The sequence below is a fragment of the Mus caroli genome, unplaced genomic scaffold (genome assembly GCF_978045245.1).
Source record: "Mus caroli unplaced genomic scaffold, Mus_caroli_1 scaffold_15, whole genome shotgun sequence".
NCBI lineage: Eukaryota > Metazoa > Chordata > Mammalia > Rodentia > Muridae > Mus > Mus caroli.
In genome coordinates, this window is record NW_028227270.1 from 110,740,559 (window position 1) to 110,757,913 (window position 17,355).

At 42.6% G+C, this 17,355-nt stretch overlaps 1 protein-coding gene across 6 annotated transcripts in view; it reads right to left on the minus strand.

The window, feature by feature from the left end:
- Positions 1 to 396: 396 nt before the first annotated feature.
- The window catches only part of Dip2c (DIP2 acetate--CoA ligase C (putative)), a 404,339-nt gene continuing 387,380 nt past the window's right edge, over positions 397 to 17,355 (minus strand). For all 6 annotated transcript variants that reach the window (XM_029468564.2, XM_029468565.2, XM_029468563.2 and 3 more), the window contains 5 exons: positions 15,220 to 15,277; positions 13,144 to 13,218; positions 9,918 to 10,092; positions 7,062 to 7,185; positions 397 to 3,545 (listed from right to left, as the gene is read on the minus strand). In XM_029468564.2, the coding sequence (XP_029324424.1) occupies positions 3,293 to 3,545; positions 7,062 to 7,185; positions 9,918 to 10,092; positions 13,144 to 13,218; positions 15,220 to 15,277 (685 nt within the window). In that variant the 3' untranslated portion in view covers positions 397 to 3,292. The remainder of the gene's footprint in view (positions 3,546 to 7,061; positions 7,186 to 9,917; positions 10,093 to 13,143; positions 13,219 to 15,219; positions 15,278 to 17,355) is intronic.

Genomic DNA, 17,355 nt, shown 5'->3' on the forward strand with positions numbered 1-17,355 from the left:
AGGCAACCAGTGGCAGTGGTCTGTCCAGACATGCAAAATTCCTGTGACACAGCAAATCAAAGGGCTCACACACAGGACATCTGCTTACTCTCTGTTCCAAACAGTTACCAATAATCTGTACACTTGCAGCGAAATGGGAACAAATATATTCAGATATATTTAAAAGAATTAAAAAAAAACATTTCACAAAAACATTTGTTGTCATGGGAACTGCTGTTAACTAGAAAAGCCTACATCAAGATTTGCACATCATTCAGAGCAGGGTCATCTGTACTAAGTTATACAAAAGTCATGTAAACAGAATCAGACACATTTCCCAGCAGGAGTCACCTCCTTCCAGACCAGAAAGTGGTCCGGCCCAGACATTTCCCCAGGGTACCAATTAAGAAACTGCTATTTTCAGAGCAACAAAAATAAAAGCTTTTATTTGTTCATTTGAATATAAAACAGGCGTTATCACAGATGTACAAAGCGTACTGGTGGTTGAACATACAAGAAGGTTGCTGTCCTTTGCACATAAAAATTCTGTTTGAAACTGTGATTGGTTGAGTACATGAGTTTTCTCTAACCAGTCACCACACTCTGAAATAACGCTGCTAACATTCAACTGATAAAGGGACCGTCCCCTTGGGTAAAGTGTCAAGCAGGGTTAAATATATATAATAAACAAGCACCATGAGGAATCTGCTCCTGTTTGATTAGGTCTGTGTCTCAATGTTCATTGTGTACCCTCTTTTTGTGCAAGTTGATTACACGGTTTTGGCTGACTCCAAAAGCACATGGTCACAAGACAAACATTTTTCTTTTTAAAAAACATTCTCATGAATGATTTATCTACAGTACGGTTTCTAATACACAACGGCCCTTCTTTATTGCTGAAACTGGTGGTACTTAAGTGTCTTCTTTCCTTTTTCTTGCACAACTAAGCTTCCAACCTTGTCCACCAACTCTTTCAAACCTAAAGTCTCGCGTTACAGATGACAGGGTACAGAAGAGACCGGCTGGGATGGGCTTTTGCACCTGTGCTGCAGCCTTCGCCCTCCTTTGGGTGTGAAGTTGATATGGTGAAAAGTTAAGAGTAGGTTCTGAGTGACATCTAAATTTGCATTGCTTCCTCACATTAGCCAGATGGAAGATTTCCTGCACACTGTAATCATGTTTACCAATCAGTCTACTATCTGAAACATTAAACCAAGTTCCCTTGGGGGGGGGGGTATGGGGTGCAAATGCATGTATCAAGAAAATTCCTTCTGCATGTGGCAGGGATTTCCCCCCTTGGGAAGCTGCAAACTGTAGGAATGTGTACTTGAAACATGCAGAAACATATAGCAATGAGCAAACAATATTTGAAAAATTAAGTGATTTATGGAGATGAAGAATGCTTTACACATGTAAATTTTCAAAAGAAATGCACCACTTAAATTAATAACAAACCAAAACAAATGAGCCTTGGATCTCAGAAGTCATAGAAAACTCTCTTTTAGCAAAGGGCTTACTGTTGGCAGCTGTAACTAAGGCAGACAAAGACCTCGCCCATAAAGCAATCAGGAACCTCATTTCTGCCGAATAACAATTTTAGGCTTCTCTCATACTGGGAGCCACTGAAGCCATAATGTGGCAATTACAAAATAAACATTGTCTTGTATTGTTGATACCTTCTCCTTGGTTGGATACAGACAAGGATACAGTGGCTAAGCTGTGCACATGAATATATAGGCACATGTCACCAGGGATCAGTTCCCCAACGGCTAGTACAAGGATGATGCTGGCAGAACTCCTTGCTGTTTTAAGTCCCTGGACTAGTGCCTACTCTTATGGCCAAGCTAGGAAGTTCCTAAGATTGGAGGATCAGAGTTGGCTGGGTCTACACAGTCAAGAAGACATCACATATAGCTAGCTTTTCCCTCAAAGGCGTTCCGGTCATTTATCTGCTCAGATTGGCCACTGGCAGGGGTAAATTAGTGACACAAATGTGGTGCAAATGACACAGGGTGTCATTCTTTTCATATCAAGGGACAACAACAACAAAAATTATAAAATGTGACACAAAAATGCTAAAATAAAATTGACATTATGCAACAAATTCTTGCATCTGAGAAAACAGTGCTGTTTGCCAACCTGGAGCCCCTCAATGTCACTGGCACATGCTGGCAGGAAAGCATTCACTGTCGTCCTCACAGCAAAGGAAAAAATAGTGCACGTTAGCATTGAATCCCTTCACCCTCTTAGAGACGGCGGTTACTCCACTTGCTGGTCTTGGGTCTAAGACAGGGTTCCTGGCGATCTGCGATTGCTCGGAAACAGCCAAGTGTGTGTGGATACAGTGGAGGGCGCACCATGCAAGTGACAAGTTCTGCAGTTAAACTTTAAAATCTCCTTTGTTCATTAGTGAATTTATATTTCATATATATATATTTGTTGTGATACTATCCACGCAAGATAATACAACACTTTTTTTATATTAGCAAACATTACAAGACTTTAATATTCTTGAATGTTTTTTCTCTTTTATACTTCTAAAGAGATCAAAATAAATTAAACATTTTGTACATAATTACATATCGAGGAAGTTAACTTATTTTTATCTTTTTAGTTTAGTACAAAGATATCTGCAAGATAGTTGCCGAAATACCTTATTTATAATCGCTTCTCCTTCTATGTTAACTTCAAAGGCCATGAACTGGCCTCTGTTTCTTCAGCGTGTCTCTGACAAAGCAAGCTGCTAAAATCTAATTGGAAGGTGCTACCTGGAAGGTTCTCGTACCTCAATAAACTCTCCTAGAAGGGTGAGATCTAGGGATGGCTTAAATTAGTAACAGATCCATGTCAGTAAGATCCCATGACACATTAAAACAGAAAAAACAATTCCTTGTCACACTACATAAATTGTTTAAAAGAACCCATTTGAAGGGTAGACTATTTTTTTTTTAATTGCTATTTCGGCTTAACAAAATACCACATTTACGAAGAGAACACTTCTTATCCAATAATTAAAAAAAGAAAAAAAGAAAGAAAAAAAGGAAGGAAAGAAAGTTCTTAAAATGATCTTATCCAGCAAACTGAAGGCAGTGATCCAAAGTCCTTCTGAGCAAAATCCAGCATAAATTCACATTTCATCTCCGTGCCAGGGTGATCGCTCCTAGAAGTACTACCCCAAACCCCACCGCATCAGGCTCCTCCTTTGAGTGTGGCCCGAGTGTCTGCATGTCTCTGTGGACACTGAGAAGGAAAAAAAAAAGAAAGAAAAACGGTCACGTCCGTAGAAAAGTCTGTGGAAGCCAAAGTGACGAGACTACATGTTATAGGCCACGTAGATGGGATCCAGCTGGTCTGCCAAGAACCCGTCTCGCAGGTGCATCCGCTGTTTCTCTCCCCGGGAGTTGATGGGGATGACCCCGATGTCCACCACGACCACTACTCCTACAATCAGGTAATGCTCTTCCAGGACCACATTGGTTACCAATGGAACCAAGTCCAAGGCTTCCTGCTCTGAGCCATCAAGTTCAACCACAACCACTAACAGGTTTGTCCAGGTAAAGACAGCACTAGAAGACAGAGAAGAAAGCCACCATTACTGGGGGAGTCTTTTATGTAATGATAACACTTTGTTTCTATTCAGATCTACCTGAAAGATCCCACCCATCTTCTCAGACTGGCACATCCCCCTCTGAGCTGGGTCAGCATACAGCTTTCCCAGCAACAACATACCTTTCCAGATTTTCTCCTGGCTTTCTTTCATGGTGGCTCCTGTGTGGTATATGTGGTGTTTTCTGGATTCTGCTTCCACGACACACTTTTGCGCCCCCGCTCCCCGGGAGGGGTGTCTGGATTCTAGTTCTGTTACTTTATAGCTGCCTGGGATGGGGTCCCCCACCATTTTCATCAGCCCTCTAAATCAGGCTATCACCAGTTCTTTCAGGCTCCCAGCTCTGCTGCTACAGGAGTTTGAGTGGGAGCAGGAAGCACTCTCAGCCTTCCCACTTTCTGGTCCTTGGGCTCAAGCTCAATATGGAACCTGGTCAATGTGTGTGAGCAGGGTGATACTCGCAGAGGCTATACAAGTGCTGAAATATTCTGAGTTATTCTAATATGAGACACTGTTATTGCCAGACAGAGATGTGCCTGAGCTGGACCCAGAGGATAAGACACATGGAGGACAGGGCCATTGAATCTATCTCCAGTCAAACAGCACGGTAAGGCAACATGTGAGCATGATTAGCAGTTCTGTCTCCCAGTACTGAGTTTGGAGACAACAGTAGAACAGCAGCAACTAATTCATATGGTGGGCGTTTATTTGGTGGTAAGCCTGCCTAGTTGCTGGAAACATAAACCCAGTGCTTTACCATTGGAAACTCTATTAACCTTGTGACACTGGCTTTTAGGGCTGATTAAAATCCTAGTTTTCACAAGCTCTGGCACACAGATCTGCTTGGATATAGGAACCAGAGTGCTGAAGGGTAGAAGGAACTATATGGATAAACCAGAAAGTTCCTGGTAGGAAGGGGGCACATGAAGAAGGGCATCAGATTCAGAACCAATCACATCAGCTTTCCCCTGCCTATCTAACAACTCTATCCTAGCTTGGGATGGGATGTACTTATAGACACACTATTGTTTTACAAGCATGAGACTAAGTATACTAGAAAATAATGCAAATTCTATTCAGTATCATCAATATGCATATATTATGCTGAAAGGGAGAATTACAGAGAGCATTAAGCAGGGTGTTGCCTGTGACTCCTGCACCCCTCAGAGAAGATGTGCTGACATTTCATCCCCTTGAAGCCCTGTAACACTGAAATATTGGTTCGAATGAACTCTATGATGCATTGTTGTGTCTATGATATCAGTGATCAAATACATCTTCCAGATAATTTGGGTCAAATGGTATTATAGCATCTGAAGTATATGCCACTGTCCTGAAATACTAGGCACAACTCAGTCACCCACAATGTGTAGAACATAAGATTTGCTGTCACCCCAGGGTTTACCAGGAAGGGTGGGACGGGACTGGAGACCTTCTAACCATCACGGCTTTCTAAGGGGGCTATATCAACACAGCAAGTCCCCTGATGAAAAATGAATTTGGTTGGTGTAGTGGCTTGAATAAAAATGGCTCCCATAGACCCATAGGGATGGTACTAAGAGATTTGGCCTTGTTGGAGGAAGTGTGTCACTGGAGGGTGGACTTAGAGGCCTCAAAATCAAGCCAGACCTAATGGCTCATTGTTTCTTCCTGTTGCCTACAGATCCAGATGTAAAACTCTTAGCTACCTCCCCAGTACCATGTCTGCCTGTGTGCCTCTATGCTTTCTGCTATGACAATAATGGACTAAGATTCTGAATTGTAAGCCAGGCCCAATGAAACGTTTTCTTTTATAAGTGTTGCTGTGGTCATGGTGTCTCTTCACAGCAATAAACCCATAACTGAGGCTTGCATTTGGCAATGTGGAGACAGTTTTGTCTGATATGGGTTTCTCAGTGGCAGGCAACCTAGAGAACGTGTGGGTTGGTGAGGAGGAGACAAAGGGAGAAGACTCTTAAGAGGTGTGGTTGGAGAGGAGAGGAAGTCTGTGACTGAACAGTTCCCAGAAGTCCTGAATCCATCAGAATCAAACCCCCTGATTCATCAATTCCTCCTTCCTGGGCCTCTATAAAATAAATGAATTGGAGGCCCTGCCTGACGACATCAGGGTCAGATTCAGCTCAGGAGCCACATGGTAGGTAATCCTAGTAATGCTTCGGATAAAATCCCAGAGGGAGGCCCCTCAGCATTCATCTTGAGGGGGATGATAAAGGCAACAAAACTGAGGCTGCAGATAAAATGTAGAGCCACATAGGTACAAAATGAGGCCAGCCCTGGTCCCTTGTCAAGTATCAAGAGTTTTTTTACTGTCTTTTGCACTTCTGCCATCCATCCAGTCAACTCTGACAACTGAAGTTTTTGTCCTAGTGAGTGATGTTTAGGATAAAAACACAGAGGGAGTTTTGGGGTGCTAAGCATACAACTCAGGGCCTTAACAATCAGATTCAGGATTATTATAAAACATCTGTCTAGCATATAGGAGACACCAATTCTAAAGCTTAGCACCAAAAAAAAAAAAAAAAAGTAAATAAATCTACTTGTGCTATTTAGGTTCAATAAGTGGCAGTAAGTCTGAGCCTATGATTGGAAACTCTTTAGAACAATCAGAACTAAGATCTGAAAACGACTCAAAGCTATTCCTGCATGTGCTTCCCTGGTTGTGGCCTAAGACTGAGATTGGTCACATCAGGCTCTCTGCCAGGAGGGTGTTTAGTGTCCTTATTAAGTTTGTCTGTCATTATGTGAGTGAACAAACCTACACTGAAAAGCATAGTCACTTTTCATTCTGCAACACAGCATGAAGGTGCTAAACAAGTGTGTGGCTGCCATGAGCAGAGTCTGATGACTTGCTCTAGCCTTCCTCCTTTCCCCAGCACAGCAGAAAGGAGCTCCTGGGCGGAGAGCTGCTTGTCACAGGCATTTATAAATGCACTGACTGGGCTCAGGCGGAAGACAGAGACTTTCACCTCTGGGAAGGACAGTAACTAACACCCCCATCCTTGGGCCACTTTGAGCAGGGAATTGTGGCTTAAGCCTTGGTTTAATTGAAGCATTTCCTACCTGACACGCATCTCTAGTAAGCCCAACCAAAACAATGTTTACTTTTCCCATGGAAGAGTAACACCTCTTACTACCAACTATCAGGGGAAGGCATGTGTGTTTTGTTTGTTGTTTTAATTTGTGAAAACACAATAAGAGAACTAAAATAAACTTCACACCTATATAACTGCAGAAAAATAACAACCTGGCTTCCTGGAAACACTATTCAGGCGAAAACTCTCTGGCTTCCAGTCATCTGAGATGTCCTAACAGAACAGTTCTTTCCTGCATTGCCCTTAGCACTGAGGAAGGCTTACCTTGACGAGACACTCCACCCAGTCAAGTGCCTTGTCTCAGGGGAATTCCTCCACATCCTGTGATTAGTAACTAGGCTCCTGACACCACCAGAACAGACAATGCCTTCCCGTCCTCTTACCATTCTGTGACACTTTTGTGGGCTCTGATGACTGAAGTCTCTATGTCTATTGGATGGTACCTCATGCCTCGGAGTTCCATGGCTTCATCCAGTGCCCCCACTACATAGAGGGCATCATGGCGCTCTATTGGAAAAGAAACCAAGAACCAGTCAAGACCTTTGCTTTATTCTATTTTCTTTCGAGTGACCTTAACACAGAAAGGATCTAGGGATGCTTGGCTCCTCCCTCCTGGGGAATGTCAGCTGCCTCAGGCTCTTCATTCATTTTTATCCTCCAGAGGCAGGATATGTGATCACCAGGTTCTCTTTTTTATGTTTTATTTTTTGCTTGCTTTTTCTTCTTAGGCGTGTGTGTGCGTGTGTGCGTGTGTTTCCACACATGTGCACAAACATGTGGACGCCACAGGTCAATGTTAGGTGTTCTCCTCTATCACTTTGTATATCATTTTATGAGACATGATCCTCCCACTGAATTTGGGGCCCAGAATTTCAATAATTCAGCTAGGCTGGCTAGCAAGCCTCAGAGATCCTTCTCAGCATCCCAGTTACTGGTGATAAGGCCACACTTGGCTTTTCTTAGATATTCTATATAATTTACATAAATTATATAAAATAATAAGTTGTATTACGATGCTTTCACATTGGTACACAACATGCCTCTCCATCACTCTCCGAAGCCCTTTCACTTTTATCCTAGCCTGCCTAATTTCTGACTTTTTCCACTGGGAAGCAGCCAATCTTCTTTTGGACCAGCTTCTACCATAACAGTGATCAAGGGACTTAACAATGGAGCTAACACCACCAGTCAGCACTTAAAAGTCTGAGCTTTGTGGGGTTGAGCTCCCTCACAAGTCCCTCAGCTGTTCTCCATCTCCTACCCTAGGGCAGGGTCTCTTACTTAAACACAAAGCTTGCCAAATGGACTAGTTTAGCTAGCTCCAAAGATTCCTAGCCTGATTCCTGTGAGCTGGGATTTCAGGAAAGCTACCAAGCCTACCTAACACTTATGCTGATTCTGGAGGTCAAACTCTGTTTTCATTTGCTGAGTCATCTCCCCAGGTCCTGCAAGACTTTTTTTCATCCTGCAGGAAAACCTTATAATAATGAAAATGTGGTCAGCTTAAAAATAAGGATTCTATCCTTAGTTTTAACTGGGTAATAAGTATTCCAGGGGAAAATGTGGAATTAACAAATACCATGAAGTAAAAGCACATAAACCTTTCCTAATCTAAGCACACAAGCAAGATGGAGACCTCTACTTACATGCTTCTCCTTACAATAGAGCTTTGTTTTCTTGCTCTGAGTGTGGGTTCATGCAATCATCTGGGGACCAATGAGGTGAAGACAGCAACCACATTCTGCTGCTTTGTTCCCTAGGGCTTAGCTGGGTAGATTCTACAGGTTTTCCTTGAGGGTTGTTGTAAACTGATATCCTCTTTTACAACTTTGAACTTTACATCCTTGTTTAAATGAGCCTATGACTATCCATCATGAAACTGCCACACTAGCATGCTCTATCCCCAAATGCAAGACTCAGGTTAGCAGGTGTGTTAGGTGATTTAGGAAGCCTCATCATCAAAGTTACAATCTCATCTGTCAAGGATTTTGGTCTCCCCATGACTCTAGAAGTATATGGTAAAGCAGAGAGGTGAGGAGAGACTATGAGGCAATCAGAAGTGAATACTCAGAACAGTTCTTCATTTTCTCTGTGTTGTGGGTTAACCTGCTCATGTGTCAGCATAGGATATCTTCCCTCAGTTGTTTTCCTCTTTGTGAGAGAGGCTCTCTCGATGAACCTCAAGCTCACCAATTTGGTTAGGTTGGCTGGCCTGTGAGCTCCAGGAATCCACCTATTTTGCCTTCCTTGTCCTGGAATTACAGGGGTGTGTGTGGTTGTATCTGGCATTTTACTTGAGTGCTGGAGATTTGAATTCAAGTCCTCCTTCTTGCATAGTAAATACTTTACCAAATGAACTATCTACCCAGGTATCTGAATACATATTGAAAATTTATTTTTTTTTTGTGACATGTGACCCTCAGGCATGTACTCTGCCACTGAGCCACCCCCAAGGCTTTTGAGTATGTTTTGGTGTCTTGGCTTCAAGAAATACCCCAATGTGACTCTCTATGTGGAGCCACAGGAAGGTTAGCAACAGAGTATACTACTGCTAGACACAGCTGTGTCCTAAGCAGTGAGAGCAGGAAGGCCCAGTTGTTGGCCATCAGGGCCCAGAGACTCAGACTCCCTTCCAAATGTCACAGGAGTGGTGTGGTAGAGACAGCATGCAACCCCTGGAACGTATGAGGACACTAAGCACACGTCACCATAGGGAGTGCTGGGCTCGTGTTTAGCTTTACCTTTGCTCTTGGTTCTCAGGAAGGCAAAGGAAGGCACAGTTCTGTCCTATGTGGAGACATATCTTACCTGCCTGTGTGTACATGGTCATGCTTATTTGGTTTTATAGGTGTGTGCACATTTATGTATATGTGTGGAAGCCAGAAATCAGCATCAGATATTTTCCTTAGTTGCTAGTCACCTTGTTTGCTGAGAAAGGTCCTCTCACTGAACTTAGAACCAATCTGTCTAGGTTGGTTGTCTAGATGGCCCAGGGAGCTAACTTCTAGTGCTAAGATCTTAAGAAGCATATATTGAATTCTGGGGATTAAACTCAGGTCTTATGTTTACATGGTAAATACTTTACCCAGTCCCTACTTGTATCTTTTTCAAGGTCAGACACTTTCAGATGAGTAAGGACAAGCAGAGGTCCTGGTGTGGCTCTCAACCTCAAAGCCATTTTCAGTGTCAGTCAAATTCAACTTCTGTCCAATGTGCAGCATCTTCCAGCCTGGACTTACCTCCATTTGCATCTGTGAGCTCAGTTCTCCGAAGAAAGCCCAGGTAGCCAGTTCGGGCCCAGATAGTCTGGGTGTCGCCAAAACTTAACCGGGAGTTGAAATGATCAGACTGAAGAGATTCGTCTCCATAAATGGTAAAATAGCCACTGGCATTGTGGGCACTGTGAACCCAGATCTATGGACAGAATGGAACACCATTGTGCATGAGCTACTTTGTCCACTCAGCCTTCTCTGGGGAAGAGAAGCTAACTCTACTACACAGCAACTTGTTTTCCACAATGACTTAGGCTTCCTTGGTTCAGTTTGAATACAAGACAATGGTGGTTTCGACCAGCTGTCTGGGTTGGTGGGAGTAGAGACAAGGAATACACTCACAAACTTCTCTATAATAAAAGTACTATGTAAAAATAAGCCACACAACCAAATAAGCCATTCTCAATCTGAAAATTTCATTAAAGCAGATTACTGGAAGATTTTAAAAGTGAATCAAGTCATATGACTTTTCTTATACTTTTTTCAAATGTGATGGTCATTTCTTTTTTTTTTTTTAATTAGGTATTTTCCTCATTTACATTTCCAATGCTATCTCAAAAGTCCCCCATACCCTCCCCCCACCCCCCTAACCACCCACTCCCACTTTTTGGCCCTGGCGTTCCCCTGTACTGGGGCATATAAAGTTTGCAAGTCCTATGGGCCTCTATTTCCAGTGATGGCCGACTGGCCATCTTTTGATACATATGCAGCTAGAGACAAGAGCTCCGGGGTACTGGTTAGTTCATATTGTTGTTCCACCTATAGGGTTGCAGATCCCTTTAGCTCGGATACTCTCTCTAGCTCCTCCATTGGGGGCCCAGTGATCCATCCAATAGCTGACTGTGAGCATCCACTTCTGTGTTTGCTAGGTCCCAGCATGGCCTCACAAGAGACAGCTATATCTGGGTCCTTTCAGCAAAATGTTGCTAGTGTATGCAATGGTGTCAGCATTTGGAGGCTGATTATGGGATGGATCCCTGGATATGGCAGTATCTAGATGGTCCATCCTTTTGTCTCAGCTCCAAATTTTGTCTCTGTAACTCCTTCCATGGGTGATTGTTTCCAATTCTAAGAAGGGGCCCCTCAACAGAGGAATGGATACAAAAAATGTGGTACATTTACACAATGGAGTGATGGTCATTTCTAAAGCAACTAGGAAAATGCTCAAAGCCTTAAGACTTTGCCTTTCCCTTTCCCTTGACTAGCATACCGTTTGAAGTGGACTATGATCAAATAACACAAAGTACAGTGAAGGGGCAAAGTCAATAAAAAGGACAGGCAGGTGAATGTGGGGTTTGCAGAACTGTTAGGCTGACATAGGTGCAAAGCAATAGCTATGGATGATGTGGAACCACATGAAAGGCCCGCATAAATATGGAGTCAACACAATTCCAAAGACATCTGCACAATGCATGTAGTGATGTTGATACACAGGGCAAGACCCATGAGGAGGGCTTTCAGGTTATACTGTTTCCAGCACTAGCGTTCTGAGATTGGATATTTTGTTGTTTTACTAACATTGAAATAGCTGGGTACCTTGAAGTGAAAGTTTCATCTGTACTGTTTACCACTGTATTCCAAGACCCCAGATTAGTACCTGGATCCTAGCAGACATTTACTAAGCATTTGCTGAAATAATTAAAAAATAACACACAGACAGAAGGACAACATCAGATGAGGTGACAACTGTTTTCTGTTCTCCAGTATGCAATATTTCCTTGCTAAGACAATTGTGACAAATTAGATTGGCTGTCAACTTGGCATGATCTATAATTACTTTGGAGAGAAGTCCCTGGGCACATCTGTGAGGGATTTTCTGATTAAGTTAACTGAGGTAGGAAGAACCACCTGAAAGTGGGTAGTTCCACTCTTTAGGCTTCATTCTAGACTACAAAAAGAGAGGGCTAGCTGAACACCATCATTCTACTACACTTACAACTGTAGATATAATGTGACAGAACTTAAATTTTCTCACCATACACAGAAAAGGTAATTTAATAAGGTGATAGGTGTATTGATTACCTTGAATGTAAGTCATTTTACAATGTATAAAACTACTAATACATCTAAAATATTATGTGCCCACCTTGACTTATATACTTTATTTGCCAATTATGGTTCAATCAAGTTGGAGTAAATATCTATCTATCTATCTATCTATCTATCTATCTATCTATCTATCTATCTATTCAACTTCCTAATATCTCAATTCCTGGTTGCCTCAGGAGGGGACAGGAACCCTGAATGTAGTAACACTTGTTTAACCTAGTTCATATTTTATATAATCACAAGATGAAACAAGGGTTACAAAGTAGCCTGACAAGAAAGGAGTGTGGAGAGTAAGTAGAAATGGTTAGGATTTGGTCATGTGTCTACCCACATGCTCTGTGGGAAGTGCTCCTGGGTGAGCTGTTACTGTTCTGCTGCAGGTGACACGTAGGGTAGAGGATGCAGAGATGATCACATACCGGAATCCTAAGCTGGACAGCCAAGGCATAGGCACAATAACTGGAAGGAAAGGCTAGACTTGGGCTGTGTCATTTGCTCATTCCCTCTACCATGTCTTATCAATGGAGAGAAGAAGAGAAAGGACAAGGTGTGACACTAGACCTCACCAAATGGGCGCATCAGCACTGCTGATGTCAGTTCTGAAACACTTAGGCTTGGAAGCACGATAAGCTATTTCCCTCCAGTCATACCTTGCCAACAGCATGACGGGACTAAATGACAGGGTGTGGATGGCATCACAAGTGACGTAAAGCATCACTCTTCTCTTTGATCTAAAACACACATCTAATCACCACTTTTATAATCTTGGGCTTTTGAGTTTCATGGCCATTGTGGTAGGTGGAACTCTGTTCACTCTGTAGGTTTCAATAATTTCCTGATGACGGAGTTCTTAGAAACAGAATGGCTCATGAGAACACTCTCCACAGTGACTCTGTAGAGATCAGACTTGCAGTGCTTTTGGAATTCTCTGATGACTGTGTCGTCTCCTGTGTCCTTAGGGGAATGCCACTCTATAATACTGAGCTTTCCGGTGATGACTGAATCTGGAAAGCACAACTCTAGCTCCTCCCTGGACACCATGACTTGCCTCATGTGAGCAGCATGAGCTGTGGATGATAGCAGGTGCCAAAGCAAAAACAGACTCAGAGGACAGATCTCCCAGAAGGAGACCTGTGTGACTCACCTCTCCAAGGTGGGAGTCCCCCAATGGGCCTTTTGTTTCTGGATTGGCAATAATGATCCGGACCCCAGGAAGTATCTGTTTGAGAAAAAAGAGGAGACAATTTCTGATTGTGGCTAAAAAGGCAGGTAAGGCATCAGACACTCTCCTTTGGCAATCTTGCCCCAGTGCCAAGTGGCCATTTCCTTTCCAAAGACCATTTGGAGAGCATCATGGCATAAAGTTAAGTGTGTGCCAATACCAAAGAGTGTTCTCGCTACCACTGCTCTATAAGTCTACAATCTGGGGCAGAGGGACTTTAAAATACAGAAATCTGATTGTCAATCATATCTCAAAGCCAATAAATGCCCAGATATGACCATTTAAAAGGGAATTCTGAAACAAAGCCCATGCTAAATGATGTAACATTTTACCCAGTCTGATGTGTAAAATAGGAATTTGCTTACACTGATTTAACAGCATGGAATATAGAAACTAAGGAAAGAGGCAGGGCCAGAATCAACCTGAACTTAAGGAATTGCGGAGATGTGTGTGGGCTAAATGGAACCAATCTCCAAATGATTCTTGGCAAATGATTCAACAGAGGATGTTTTTGTGGTTGGTAGAAGTAAAAGTGGATGGGTTCTGATCAGAACAACTGTCCTGCTATTTTCTCCTCTCTACTATATTTGCATGTTAACTTCCTATAGGACCCATTCCTACTGGTGAACCACTTATAAAAAGACACTGATATTAAGTCCTTCCTCCCAATGTACATTCAACCTACCAATAGTTTACTGTATCACATTGCAAAGAGCTCAAAGGTCCACTCTAAAATCTCAAGTTTTCTGACTGGAGGCAGGCCATATTTAACATTCAATAGTCAAGTTGAAGTAAGACACTCTCTGGTAGAAACTCATGTCATCTTGGAGCAGTCAAATTGCATCTGAAGGGTGATGCCCTGGTGTTTGTACCTAATAAATCCTGCAATTGTGCTGGGGTGGTGGTTACTGCCTTCCTACCCCAAGAACCACTTTATTAAGGGATAGGACTTGTAGTTATGGATATACAGACTCTAAAAGGCCCACAGCAACATATGTCTAGGACCTAGGGAGATGACTCAGTGAGTATGAGTGTTTGCCCTGCAAGCATGAGGGTATGAGTTTAAATCCCCAGCACCCACACAAAAAGCTATACATGGTTGTGTATGCTTGAGATCCCAGAATTGGGGAAGAGAGGCAGGTGGACCCCAACAGCCCTCTGGTTAATCAACCTAGTCAAAAATGTGGTAGATTCTACTTAAGTGAAGAGCATGCCTGAAGGCAATATGCAGAGAGTGAGTCATAGAGGAAGGAGCCCAATATCTTGCTCTGTCTGCTGCATGTGTACATGACTATGGGAATGCATACTACATATACATCCATAAATGAAATAAACTTAAAAATAGAACTACATCAAATGGAGACTGATTTGCCATTTGGGCCAAAGAGTAAAAGAGCATGTAAGTTTAGATACACTTTTTAGTTCTGTCTTCACAGAACAATTCTGTAACAAAAACTAAACTCCTAGCTGATCACTGAGAACCATTATCCATATACTTCTTTAGTGTAATGTCCTGATTTGTAACTAGACCACTAGGATAACAAGAATCAATAGAATAGTTCACAACCTTTGCTTACTTAGGTGTGAACAGGTGACTAAATAGTAGCCAATGTTATTTAAGTATAAGACAGTATGAGAACCTTCTCAAGGTTCTGAAAGTCTTTTCTCTCCTGAGGGCTAGAACAAGGGACTAATAATTGAACTGGAACAGTCACATTAGAACCTTTGCAATCCCTCAGAACAGATCCCATAGAGAGATATATAGCATTCAGGCTTCTAGTGGCTCCAACGCAACATAGCTTTGTTATTTAAAAAAAAAAGTTCAAAATACTATTATTGACTTTCTGTAGTCATAGGCAAACCTCCTGAAACAGTATTGTCCAGACAGCTTTTTTTCTAGGCTAATACATAGTCTCTGGGATCACATTTCTTCACACATTAGAACCTATTCATCCTTACTCACCTTTATGCTTGGGATGAGACACCTTTAATACTTACTTTTCCAGACTCCATCAGAGGTAAGCTGTGAGGAGATCCCCTTTCTACCAACCGGACTCTGTAGGCAGAAACACACACCACTCAGTGGGCTTTCTGGATCACACTACTGTCTTTGGCACATGGCTTGGGCTTGGCAGGCTATTTAATTGTTAGTATTATTCTATGGCAAAGGTGGAAGTCCCACAGAAGGCTACTGATAGCAGAGGCAATAATGCCCTGACAAGGACAAATGGTAAGAAAACATCAGTAAAGGCCACAGGGAAAGAATATGGAGCCACATTTGCTCCATCTACAAGACGACTGGAAAGTTGCCTCTGTACTCAAAGTGGAAGGACAGGTATTAAATGGCATCCTTAACCATGAGGAGGCCCAGGTGTGACCTCTAGGCCTATATCTGGTAGAGTTAGTTTTGAGTGTAGACAACATGCTGAGGAAGGCAGAGTCTCTGGGCTGAGTAGCAACAGCTGGCCTGCTAAACTAAGAGTGCCTGAGCTGAGAAACAGTGAAAATCCTCTCCAGAAGGAAAATGGTTGTGGTCTAATGCCTAGTTAATGGTAAGCTGGTCTGGAGAAGTGCTGAGAAGGCCTTGGCTGACCATGCTCTGAGCTGGCTCACTGTCCTTCCTGAGGGCTTCATTGGTCAGGCTTTGTAATGTTTACTGCTCATTTTCCTTCCTTGCCAGTTAAACAAGGATTAGATGCTATTCACTTATCTACAAGGCAACTGGTGTGTGTGTGTGTGTGTGTAGGGGTGGGATGGAGACCAGAGGTCTACTTTGTATTTTTCAGACAGACAATTCCCCTGGCTTGGAACTTGCTAAGTAGCTCCAGAGATCTACTGTCTCTGGTTTCTCAGAGCTGATATAAACATGTGTCATCATGCCCAACTTTTTGACAATTTTTATTCACACAATACAAGACAAAGTGAGTGTTGGCAAGCACTTGAACCGAAAACACAGGGTTGACCTGTACCTGGGGGCGGGGGGTAGGGGCAGAAAAGAGCTGGAAGCAGGTTTGAGGTTAGGGCAACATCACAGTATGAGAAATCTTCCCTTTCTAAGCTTTATCTCCACATTCCTCTAAGGCACAGAATACATAAGGTCTCCAATCCTAAACACCTGATAAAGACTTTTCAAGGGCCATGGGAGGGGGAAAAGGCAGAAGTGGCATTGGGGCACACATCAAAGGGCTAATTTTCTGAACATATATATGAAGAAATCACACAACTACAAACAAGGCGATCTGACATCATTGTCAACATTAGTATTCTATGAAATGACTCTGAACTGAGTTAAGACCTAGGGAAGGCATGAGCTTTGTACGACATCCTCACCCTGAGAACACTTCCTGACACTGCCAGACCACTGTGCAAGGTTAATGAACTAAGAACATCACGTGTTCATCCAGGGCCTTTATTGCAATCTGAGTTACAGAGGTTGGTGGCAATCACTAATACCTACTTCCTTTACAACTGATTTGTATGTTTAAACCCTTGCTATATGACCAAGGAGAGGTGAGCTAGCCTGTGAATGGGAAAGAGCTCCAGATTCAGACTTTGGTTGAGGTCTGCTTAAGAGGAGCTCAGCCTCATCACCCATGCTGCATGGCTCCAACAGTAGCAGCCTCCTCCTTCCATGCATGGTTAGTTCATGGGGTATTTGAAGAGGGTAAGAAATGTGACCCATATATCTTTCATGAGCCACCAAGAAAAAGGTTTCGAAGCAAGCTCCATGGAAGATTGGGGCTCACCTCAGGAATGGAAAATCAAAGTTCTTATCAAATTACCCATGGAGGAGATTCTACAAAAGGTGAATGAATGTCCTTCAGTTTTCTCCAAGGAAGACAGTTAACTGATTTTCAAGGATACTTCAGAATATAGTTTCAAATGCTGGTTAATCAGAAAAATCATATTATATTATGATCCTGTGACCACATTCTTTTTTTTAAAGTACTTTATTTTTTTAAATTTAATTTATTTTTTATTAGATATTTTCTTTATATACATTTAAAATGCTATCCCGAAAGCCCCCTATACCCTCCCCCAATCCTGCTCCCCTACCCACCCACTCCTGCTTCTTGGCCGTGGCATTCCCCTGGGACATATAAAGTTTGCAATACCAAGGGGCCTCTCTTCCCA